The sequence below is a fragment of the Macadamia integrifolia genome, chromosome 9 (assembly GCF_013358625.1).
Source record: "Macadamia integrifolia cultivar HAES 741 chromosome 9, SCU_Mint_v3, whole genome shotgun sequence".
Classification (NCBI taxonomy): Eukaryota; Viridiplantae; Streptophyta; class Magnoliopsida; order Proteales; family Proteaceae; genus Macadamia; species Macadamia integrifolia.
In genome coordinates this window covers 30162144-30174736 of record NC_056565.1, presented here as the reverse complement: position 1 = coordinate 30174736, position 12593 = coordinate 30162144, and the positions used below count along the sequence as shown (strand labels likewise).

The following is a 12593-nucleotide window of genomic DNA, read 5'->3' as shown; positions in this document are numbered from 1 at the left end:
TTTAGAACTCAAATACATTTTCAATACATAAATCGTACAGATTCATTTTAATTTGGTTTTGGTCCAATTTTCTATAGGGTTTCATAAACCATATGTCATATACAATATATAATAAAGTACATAATATACAAGTACCATACACATGTGTCTACTTGATTAGGTTTGAAATAGATTATTCAATATGATTCTATTCATACCGAATGATTTTGCCTTGGATATGTAAACTATATTATACTGAATAATATTCATTTTTTTGATGCCAAAATCATATTGATTCTTATTCAGTTTGATATGATCGATTTCGGTTCCAAATTGACAACATTTTATATTACCCACCTAAAAAATAAAAAAAATAAAAAAATAAAAAGGAAAAGAAGGTTAGAAATCATACCAACCAGGCCTAAGAAGGTTAGGTTTCATAGTACAGCATGACTAGTGTTTCGTAGAAGAAGCACCTCAAAAAATGGACTGGTCATACTCATGATCTGATCGTCCAGTTGCCCAGAACGTAGGCTCATCAGGGGAGTTTCCAGTCAGTTAAATGCAAGCATATAACAGAGAAAAGTCTGGTACATATATTCTCATTCCTTTTGTTTGTTCACACGTTTCTTCTTATTCGTCCACAATTGATACGCCACGGCACTTCCTTTCCATCTAACCCGGAACCAATCACCATCTACTAAAATTGATCAGTTGCCAACTACATAATCCACGTGGCTAAAAGACTACATTGCCAACTCATCATCAAATGGGTGTTAAATTAAACCCTCTATAATGCATGTAATCAATGATTAAACTAGGCATTAATTAAAATACTAAAAGTTGTTAAAGCCTCTATAATGCATGGAATCAATTCCCAACTATAATAAGCTACCACCCTTTGTACTATTCTATTACAAAAGAAACCCATCTAGTGTCCACTATGAACCACTTATTTGATTCCTTCAGGTTCACCAAATGATGAATGAAAAACTTGTGGGGTCCGGTCCGCCCATATATATTAATGGTGATGAAGTAAGTACTCAGACCAACCAACCAACCCATCCACTCATCCATCTTCCACAATTATATATACTATTTGAATTTGAACCACCACCATACATATTTGGTTCGTGTTTGTCTTTCTTCCTCAACGGCTTCTAAATAATATTAATAGGGTTCACGGATCCTACATGGACACATAAATATATCCACGTAGATTCCAAACTTTTTGACAGCTATGTTTGGTCATTAAAACACAAAACCAGAAAAGGAGAGAGAACAAAGGCTTGAGGGTCCACCGCCGCTTCCTACACCCATCACCATCCACGCGGAAACAAAGGCTCCAGCTTTCAAAGTGCTCAACCTATGCCAGCTTTACACCACTAGAGTTGGTATTTGGCAATCACAAGCTACCTCTACAAGCCCACAACACAAACAACATTCCTTTCATCCTTTCTATATATATACATATAGAGTCACCTCAAAGCTCATTCTTCATTGCTCACTTGAAGCATCTCTCTCTCTCTCTCTCTCTCTCTCTCTCTATCCTTCTCTTTGCTGTTTTAATCTTTATTAACCAAGTTGATTAAAATGTCAATTAGCTCTTCTTTTAGGGTATTAGCCCTTTTGTTGTTTGCTCTAGTGGGAAGCTCTTTAAGGGTTGCTTTTGCTGGTAATTTCTACCAAGATTTTGACCTCACATGGGGTGGATATCGAGGTAAGATGCTTAATGGAGGGCAACTTCTCACCTTGTCTTTGGACAAAACCTCTGGGTCTGGCTTCCAATCCAAGCAAGAGTATCTCTTGGGGAGAATTGATATGCAGCTCAAGCTTGTTGCAGGCAACTCAGCTGGCACTGTAACTGCATACTATGTAAGCACTTCATTGATTTCATTGGATGACTTGAGTGTACAAACCAACTTCTAAAACTTATATTGATTGTTATCATTTTTGTTGCTTCAGTTATCTTCTCAAGGGCCAACCCATGATGAGATTGATTTCGAGTTCTTGGGAAACCTTAGTGGAAACCCTTATATCCTACACACCAATGTATTCACCCAAGGGAAAGGGAACAGAGAGCAGCAGTTCTATCTCTGGTTCGACCCTACAAGGAACTTTCACACATACTCTATTGTCTGGAACTCACAAAGGATCATGTAAGAAGGACCCAATCTATAGTTTTAAATCTGGACCGGTCCGGCTCAGTTGAAATCTATTAAACCGGCCGGCCCAATAATCTGGTCTAACATTTGGGCATTTTTATTATTTTTTTCTTTCCTGTTTCAGCTTTTCAGTGGATAACATCCCTATCAGAGTATTCAACAACCATGAGGCAATTGGCATTCCATTCCCAAGGAAGCAGCCCATGAGGATCTACTCCAGCCTCTGGAATGCTGATGACTGGGCCACAAGAGGTGGGCTTGTGAAAACAGATTGGACCAAAGCACCTTTCACTGCATACTACAGGAACTTCAATGCCAATGCCTGTATCTGGTCTTCTGGAACTTCACACTGTGGTTCAAGGTCTTCTTTTTCTAATGAAGCATGGCAGACACAAGGGGTTGATGCCACTGACCGAAGGAAACTCAGGTGGGTACAGAAATATTACATGATTTACAACTATTGCACCGATTTGAAGCGATTCCCTCAAGGTGTTCCTCTTGAGTGTAAACGTTCAAGGTTCCTTTAGAAATAGGCTTTAGTTGTTGTGTCAATTATGTGAATTAGTTTGTGATTTATCCATTGCTGGTCAGTCATTAGTGCTGATTTCTTTCAATGTATTCGAGTTTTCGTACTCATTTGGAAAAAAAAAAAAAAAAGATTTTTTAATCATAAATTCAAAGCATGTAATGTACTATTGTTTTAATTGGTTTAAAATTAAAAGATTCAAAATTTCCCTCCAGCGATGATGGACAAATATTTACGATACGGGTCATGTTAGGGTGTTTATCAACTAAGGGTGTAAATCGGTTTGGAATTGGTTACTCGGTTCAGTTTCAGAGACTGTTGATGTGATTCGGAATTGAGAACTGAATTGGTTCTGAAATTTGGTACTCAAGCTCTGTTAAGTTTGGGTTCTAAAATTCAGTTCTATTCGGTTCATACATTGTTTGGTTTCAATTCCTGTTCTTAGTCCATATCCTATAATTTACAATATATTGTGCTACGAAGAGATGAAGACATTATCAAAGGATGAGAGGAGTATTATTTGTTATAAAAGAATAATTAAAAGTGCAGTGTTAGACTTACCTGTAATGTAATAAAACTGCAAATGATGCACATACCTTAAATTGTAGTCCTTGTTTGTTGTAGAGATCAATTACATTAGTTGAAGTAGAACATTCGTACATAGGGTGAAGTCGTCTATATATACTCTCCTTAAGGTGTTAAAGAGCCCCTAATTTGTGCACACTATTCTTTTACCTCTAAAATAAAATGACCCCCTAATCACAAAGGTTGCTCTCCTAAGTGTGATTACGATGGCAGTCCGCAAGCTATACTAAGAACTCAAAGGAAGAGGAAAGTAGAAGAACTGAAAAGTAGGAAGAGAATAGCATAACGTATTATACTAACAGAATACAAAGAAAACATTTCGACTAGACGAAATACTTTTGGTTTTATTGCAGATTTATTGCCTGTAAGCACTAGTTATTTATAGAACTAAATGTACCCATATATACTTGTATGTCTTTTCATAAATAAGATGTATCTACATCTACTCTCTATAGTATACATACGTATAGGTGCCTCCACAGAAACAAGTATATACATGTCCATATGTATTTAGTGTATCCAGTACGCCTCACATATATTCATAGTATTTGGTTTTGGAGCCAAAATTTGAACATTTGAATTTTTGGAGTCAAAACTTTTAACTTAAAAATAAGAAAAGAAGGACCCACACCCACACCTAAACCCTGCCGCCGACCTCGGCCATGGTCCGGTCCGACTTAGACCGACTCAATGCGTACGTGATTGAAAAAGTACCTAGACAACCCCCACATATGAGAGAGTAGAAAGACTTCTCTCTAAGGAACCCTATGTCCCTTAAAGACTACTCTCTCTCTCTCTCTCTCTCTCTCTCTCTCTATATATATATATATATATAGCAAGAAACTTTCACAAGTTCCCAATGTGGGAGTAAACTTAAAGCTCACTTGCTTCACTTGTCAAAAGGACTCAAAAGAACAAAAGAATACTAGAGGAATTTTTATTTGATGTTTTGAAACTTAAAACCCCCCACAAGTTTCAAAATAACAAAAAATGACTAGGAAAAGAATTACTCAATACATTAAACACGATAGGATAAACCGTTGTAGATGTCTTAAGGACTTGAACCTACGCTAGGTTTGATGATATTTGCTACAGAGTACAGGTTAAGTCTGACTTATTGAACATTTTCTCATCTGTGTAGCCGATAAGCTCACCATCCATATCCTACTAGTTGACTTAACATGACATTCATTATATAAAATTTGGATATTTTTACCGACCTTGTCCCCTATCTTGGTCTCATGGATGTTTAAACAATTTACCTTAAAATTTTTATCGGTAGCCGGCCTCACCTCTTACATTCACTTAGGTCAACCCATAGTGTGTGCATCATAATTAACACACCTCCACAGTTCATGGGTTTTGGCTAGATTAAGAGCTTATTACTCAACCTCTTTCATTGTGATGGTAATACTTTCTTTTTAATTTAGAATGAACAAATTTTAGTAGTACTTGATAGATCATCTGGTTGAATTCATTTTTACCAATTAAACCTACTTCAGGATCTAGACCTCTTCACATAGGTTGGGTGTCCATCACTCAATCTATTACAAGCTTTAAACTCATTCCCTTTGATAATTCATTAATTATCATTGTAGATAAAGGCTTTGTAAATATGTCAGCAAGATTGATTTCTGATTTCACAACAATAGCTATTGTTCCTTCACTTATATATTGCCTCATGATACTGTGTCGTAAGCGTATGTCTTTTCTTTCCATTGCATACCTTGCTTTTGGCTTTAGCAATTGCAGCCTCATTACCACAATAAATAGATATAGAGGAATTGTTTTTTTTTCCATAATTGTATATCTACCATCAAGTTCTTTAGTCGTTCAACTTTAGTTCCTGATTTTTTCAAAGCAATAAATTCTGCATCCACGGCGGTTCCTGTCCCACAGAATTGTTTTATTGATTTCCAAAAATTCTCTCCACCTCCTAAAGTGAATATATATCCATTTGTTGCTAATGATTCATTTTATCTAAGATCCAATTAGCATCAGAATAACCTTCCAAAACAATTGGATTCCACTATAATGTAGACCACAACTCATTGTACCTTTCGAATATCTTAATAGACATTCAATAGCTTGCTAATGGTCTTTACTTGGGTTATGAGTACGTTGATTCAACTTTCCAATTGCTAAAACTATGTCAGCTCTAATACAGTCCATTAAATATAAAACTGAATCAATGATTTAAGAATTTTTTTTTTTTGTAAAACTGGTTCACCAAGATTCTTTTGTAAATGACATCCTATTTCCAAAGGTATTTTAATAGGAGTTCTTTCAAAGTAATCATATTTTTTAAGTAGATATTCTACATAGTGAACATGAGATAGTATTATCTCACTATTCTTTTTTATGATTTTTATACCATGAATCACATTTGCCTCACCCATGTCTTTATTGTCAAAATTAGACATCAAAAGTTTTTAGTCTGTTTTACAATTAATGTCTAATATTTGTTCTTAAAATTAACATGTCATCTACATATAGAATTATAAACACAAATTTATCTAGATGAAATTTGAAGCCCATTTGAGAAGAGAAACTACTATCTTAAAGAATCAATTTGTTTTATGCCAAGTAGATCCACAACAAAAATTATTTACTACTTAGGAGGCTTATGAAAAGACTTAAAGCTAGCAAGAAGGATTTCCATATGGTTTTTATTGACCTAGAAAAAACATATGATATAGTTAATCTGTCATATATATATATATATATATATATGATGTCGCGGTGACTAGTGTCAGAATCGTGGAGGGGCAGGGTAGTGAATATCCAATTACCATTGGGCTACATCAAGGATCAATTTTAAGTCCTTATTTATTTGTGTTATCATGGATGATTTAACCAGGAACATTCAAAATGAGATTTCATGGTATATGTTTTTTGTTGACTATATTGTTTTCTTGGATGAGACGAAAGCTGGGATTAATACCAAGTTGGAACAATGGAGATCACCCTTGGAATTAAGAGGTTTTAAGAAAGTAGAACAAAGATGGAGTATTTGACATGTGAATTAAATCACATAAGGATGGATATCCATCTAGTTTAAAGCTATGTCCTTTATTTTAACTAACATTGTTGAAAATAAAAACATGAATTCAAAACAGGCACGAGTGGGATCACCTTAGTTAATTGTGATACCCCATGACTAATTCACTATTGGTTGCTTGCTGATTGGTTTAGATCATTTTGTTCACTCCTCCTTCTCAGATTTTTTTTTTCTTGTTTTAGCTTTATAGTAGATAACATTCTTATCTTAGTATTCAACAACCATGAGGTAATTGACATTCCTATCCCTAAGAAACAACCTATGAAAATATACTCCAGCCTCTTGAATGCCGACGACTAGGCCACAAGAGGTGGGCTTTTGAAACATATCGAACCAAAGCACCTTTCACTTTGTACTACAAGAACTTCAATGCTAATGTTGTCTACGTTTGGTCAACAAGAACGACACACTATGGCTTAAGGTCTTCTTTCGATGATGCAGCATAGCAAATACAAGGGCTCAATTCCATAGGCTGAAGGAGACTCATATGGGTATAGAAATATTACATGATTTACAACTGGTGCACCAATTTGAAGCGATTCCTCAAGGTGTTCTTGAGTGTAGATGTTCAAGGTTCCTTTAGAAACAGGCTATAGCCGTTGTGTCAATTTTGCGCTGATTTGTTTCAATGTGATATATGTTGTTTTATGATTTTCCTTGTTGGTAACTCGACCACGTTGCAGTGACGATGTGGTCAGTTTGGGTGACGTGAACGAAAGTGATGATATGGTAGCATTGAGTGTCACCGATGAGATAACATAACCACATTGTGTTAATGGAGTGGTTTGATTCATCCATGGTAGGTGGTGCAGGTTTCTGGGTTAAAATTGACAAAATTGAGCTATTTACGCTTGGGGGTATTTTTGACAGTGAAAATGATATTTTTGGAAGACTATTTTTTCATTAAAAAGATAGATTGTAATTTATCTAGTTCATTGCATCTAATTTTGTCGCATTTCGATACCATATGAAGAAGTTACGGTATTTATGGCAGTCGAGGGAAATTTTTGCACTGGAGATGAATCTTTTAAAAGAAGTTTTCTCCATATAACGATACAACAAAAATCCGATCTTTCCAACGGTTATGATTTCAACACTTTCCAATTCCGTGTGAGGAAGATGCATCATTGGAAAGGTCTAGGGGCATTTTGATCTTTTCAAATGGCTGAGACATATGACAGGATCTTCTTGAAATTTGTAGAGCGTCCAGTCGTGGGTCTAACGCACTTTGTTTCGTATCGATAAAAAATTGTATGAAAAAGTTACATATGTTTTCGTGAAGCCGATTCGAAAATCCGATCCAAAATGACCAAATCCCTCTCGGCTAGTTCATGTGGTTTTTGGATATATAACTTTCAGCTAAGGGGGTTTGTACAATTTTCACAAGGTCAAGGCCTTGGATATTAGTAGAAAAAGGTGGGTCAACTTTGATACTTCGCACGTGCGTCATACCATCTTCAAAGATTCTATTTTAAGAGATCTCATCAATGTAGATTTGATCCAAAGATCAAGATGAATCGGACGGTCTGCATCTATCTCACATTTTAGTGAGTGGGAGACAAGCTCCCTTAAAATCCAAAAAACAGAGCCAATGAAAAAGCGACAACAAAAAGTAGCTTGATCACTTACGTCAGCATGACATCAGTAGTCAACTCTACTTTAATCAATTGATTATGATCTAACGGCTAAGAATCAAGATCCGTTACATGGATCCAAGGGCCTATATTAAAGGCGCTTTTTTTATTAAATGAATGGCCCAGATCACGCTGTTGCTTCCTATGCTACCAGCATACGCCAAGCCATCTTCTGAAGATTCCATTTTTGGTTTTCTAGTTGGCCCAACTTCAAAGGGCCATATCTCCCTCATCCCAACTTCGATTTGGGTGATTCAAGTTGGAGATTCTTCATCATCTCGAGCTCTACATATAAAAGGGAAGAGATCATGAAGAAGGGGTGCATATAGGGTTTGAAGGAAAGACTTCCATCATCTTGCACTTGATCCATAGCCCCCATTAGAGGCTTAGGAAGCTGCTGGAAGCCAAGGCAGCAAGATCTATTGGTTGTTGCTAAGAGAAAGAAAAAAAAAAGGGAAGAGAAGAAAGGAAGAGGGAAATAGAGAAGAAGTTTTCCCTTCTCTTTGTGTGTGTCTTGAATGCTTTTCAAGAAAGATTTTCTCAAGCCCATTTAATGGAGTTTGATGGTTCTTGTTAAGAACATTACTTCCCCATTAAAGATTTATTTACAAGGAAGACTAGAAGAAGAGAAGTAGAGAGAGAGAGAGAGAGAGAGAGAGAGAGGAGTGTGTGTGAGTGTGAATGCCATTGTTGCTTTTTTGAAAGTAAAGACAAGGAAAAAATAAAGAAGAACAAGAACCTAGAATTTAGTTCTTGTGAGTTGCTTCAAGAAACCCAACTGTCAACCGGGGTTGAAGTATTGGCGGCACCGAGACAACATGGTTGTGGTCCACATCAAGTGGAGATCGATATCATTGTATCTTCGGTGATTACTCCTTGCCAAGGTAACCTTACTTTTGTCAAATTTCCATTACTATAATTCATTGTAGGTAAGATGTTTGATAAAATGCCTAAGTGATAGTTGTAGTTTATTTGAAGGAAATTTGTATGTATGAGTGCTTCACTATAGGGCATTGTTATAAGCCTAACTTTATTTTTAATTGGTCTTCAGTGGATGCTGGACATAGGGGCTGTGTGTTCCTTTGTAGTTACTACTACCTAAATCTATTTACCGTGGGTGCGGCCTTTGAGATAATTCTGGGAAAACTGGGGTGAATACTTAGCTATTGTATATCATTAGTGAAAACTGAGAATGTATTCTCTTGGCTGTGGATGCGGTTATAATTAGTATTGAGTAAACATTGAGCCCAACAGTGGGCATTACTCTGTGCATGTAGGCAACTGGCTGAAGCACGTATTTGTTGTGTTGTGGATGTTTATGCTCGTATTTGTATTGTGGATTGGAGTGTTTGGCTGCAGGATGAGTTTATACATCTAGTAGACCTGGCCACTTGGTGGTGCAGTGTGGATGTGCATACGACTGTGTATCTATGAGACAGTGATTGCCATGTGAGGTTTATGAGACAGCTCTGGGCAACAATACAGGTTATGTGAGTAAGTTTTGTGCAACAGTAAGAATTGTCAATAGTGTACATAGCAGCTCTAGGTAGCACCAGTAGACTATGCATGTATCTATTGAAGTGCAAATAGTGATTGCCACATCAGGGGTATAGCTGAAAAATGAAAAAAATACTTGGCACACTGATTCACTCCCCTCTCAGTATCAACCGGGACCCAACAATATATGCATTATTAGTCAACCATCTATGCTAATTTTTTTTCAATGTATTTGAATTTTAGTCTCATCTCATTAAAAAAAAAATTGATTTTTTAGTCATGATTTTTTTTTTGTGGGTGAATGAAAAATTTATGAAAAAAAATAAAGGAAAAGAAATAGATACCATAAGTAATGCAAACAAGGTTACCAATTGTTTGATGGATCAGACCATGATTTTGAAACCAAGAATTGATATTTTATTTCAAATCTAAAACTTTGGGTTTGTAGCATCATTATTTACAAGCCTTAAAGCAACCCTCAAAGCTTAAAACCCTGAAAGGTTAGAACCCTAGAAACTACTAACAGACTTTGCTAACCTGACACAATTCCATCCCCTTGGCCAACAAACACAACTGAGTTACCCTCATAGTATCCCTCGAGGGAGGGATCCAAAATTCAACCCACTTGATATTTTGACGTACCCTCTCAGCATCCATTTTCACAACTACAGAATCAAAACCTGGAGTCGGTGCTTTCCACTGTTTATATAACCAAAATAAAAAACAATCCCACAATAAACAACAGCAACAACAAGAAGAGAACAGTAACAACGACACCATAAATCATTCATTGCATCCCCATTTTATGATAAATCATCAATCTTACTTTTACAGGAAAAGAACTACTATAAAAAATATCTCAAGTAAGATAGCACAGTAAAGAAAATAAAGTACATAGCAAGAATGTCATATCCTCATATCAGAGCAAAGAAGAACCAATAAAAAATAAAGAACACTGCAAAAACTCATATAGTCATATCATCAGATCAGAGCAAAGAAGAATGCATAGAAAATAAAGAACACTGCAAGAACTCATATCATCATATCATAGCAAAAAAAGAACGAATAGAAGATAAAGAACAAAAAAGAAGAACAAATAGAAAATAAAGAACACTGTAAGAACTCATATTCTATCAGAGCAAAGAAGAATAGATAGAAAATAATTAACACTACAAGAACTCATATCCTCATATCAGAGCAAAGAAAAACGAAAAAAAATAAAAAATAAAGAACACTGCAAGAACTTATATCCTCATAGCAGAGCAAAGAAGAACGAATAGAAAATAAAAAACACTGCAAGAACTCATATCCTCATAGCAGAGCTAAGAAGAACGAATTTAAAAAGAGCAGAAAACAAAACTACATTGCAATAACTCATATCCTCATAGCAGAACAAAGAAGAACGACTTATAAAAAGAACAGAAAATGAACCTACTATAATCTACTCCATAGAACGACAGAGATGAAAACCATAAGCCTCATTTCTAAAACGAAGAGAGCCCTTTAGTTTCCCATTATATAGCTCACTATGAAAAGCACGTGCGCCAGAGAGAAAAAATTATGTAACAGAAAACATAAAAGACAAACAAGGAAAGAGGGACCTATTTTTCTCTTTTTAGGTTCTGCTATTGCTATGCTTTCCACTGCATATATAACCAAAACAAAAGCATTCCCACAACAAACAACAGTAGCAACAAGAAAAGAACGCTAACTACAACACCATAAATCTTCCATTGCATCCCCATTTTATGATAAAACATTAATCTCACTACTACAAGAGAAGAACTGCTACAAAAAATACCTCAAGTTAGATAGCACAGTAAAGTAAATAAAGAACATAATAAAGAAAACAAAGTACATAACAAGAATGTCATATCCTCATATTAGAGCAAAGAAGAACCAATAAAAAATAAAGAACACAGCAAGAACTAATATAGTTCTATCATCAAATTAGAGCAAAGAAAAATGAATAGAAATAATGAATACTGTAAGAACTCATATCATCAAATCAGAGCAAAGAAAGAATGAATAAAAAATAAAGAACAACAAATAAGAAGAACAAATAGAAAATTAGAAACACTGTAGGAACTCATATTCTATCAGAGCAAAAAAGAATAGACAAAAAATAAATAACACTGCAAGAACTTATATCCTCATATCAGAGAAAAAAAGAATGAAAAAAAGAAAAGAAAATAAAGAATACTGCAAGAACTCATATTCTCATAGCAAAGCAAAGAAGAACAAATAGAAAATAAAAACCATCATATCCTCATAGCAGAACTAAGAAGAACGAATCTAAAAATAGTAAAAAACGAATTACACTGCAATAACTCATATCCCTATAGCAGAGCAAAGAAGAACAACTTATAAAAAGAGCAAAAAATGAACCTACTATAATCACTCCATGGAACGACAGAGATGAAAACCCTAAGCCCCATTTCTAAAACGAAGGGAGCCATTCATTTTTCCGTCATTTAGCTCACTATGGAAAGCACGCATGCCAGAGAGAAAAAATTTTACAATACAAAACATAAAAGACAAACAAGGAAAGAGGGACCTATTTTTCTCTTTTTAGGTTATGGTATTGCTATGCTTTCCACTACTTATATAATCAACACAAAAACATTCCCACAACGAAGAACAACAACAATAAGAAGAGGACACTAACTACAACGCCATGAATCTTCCATTGCATCTCCATTTTATGACAAATCATCAATCTCACTTCTACAAGAGAAAAATTATTACAAAAAATGCCTCAAGTAAGATAGCGCGGTAAAGAAAATAAAGAACCCAGTAAATAAAAAGAATGTCATATCCTCATTTCAGAGTAAAGAAGAACAAAAATAAATAAATAAATAAAGAACACTGCAATATATAGTCATATCATTAGATCAGAACAAAGAAAAATGAATAGAAAATAAAGAACATTGCAAGAACTCATATCATCATACCAAAGGAAAGAAAGAATGAAAAAAAAAAAAAAAACTTAAAAGAAGAATAAATAGAAAGTAAGGAGCACTGCAGGAACTAATATTCTATATGTGCAAAGAAGAACGGACAGAAAATAAATAATACTGCAAGAACTCATATCCTCATATCAGAGCAAAAAAGAACAAAAAAATAGAAAATAAAGAACACTGCAA

At 35.1% G+C, this 12593-nt stretch overlaps 1 protein-coding gene across 1 annotated transcript; it reads left to right on the top strand.

Moving 5' to 3' along the window:
• The first annotated feature begins 1472 nt into the window (after positions 1 to 1472).
• Positions 1473 to 2818, top strand: LOC122088455 (xyloglucan endotransglucosylase/hydrolase 2-like). The gene is made up of 3 exons (XM_042657732.1): positions 1473 to 1854; positions 1945 to 2138; positions 2269 to 2818. Exons 1-3 carry the CDS (start codon positions 1573 to 1575, stop codon positions 2669 to 2671), a joined length of 879 nt encoding a protein of 292 aa, XP_042513666.1. The 5' UTR covers positions 1473 to 1572; the 3' UTR covers positions 2672 to 2818.
• Positions 2819 to 12593: the final 9775 nt, after the last annotated feature.

Coding starts and splice junctions, on each gene's coding strand:
- LOC122088455 (XM_042657732.1), top strand. CDS start 1,573: ATGTCAATTAGCTCTTCTTTTAGGGTATTAGCCCTTTTGTTGTTTGCT. Junction 1,855..1,944: donor GCACTGTAACTGCATACTAT/GTAAGCACTTCA, acceptor TTGTTGCTTCAG/TTATCTTCTCAAGGGCCAAC. Junction 2,139..2,268: donor TGGAACTCACAAAGGATCAT/GTAAGAAGGACC, acceptor TTCCTGTTTCAG/CTTTTCAGTGGATAACATCC.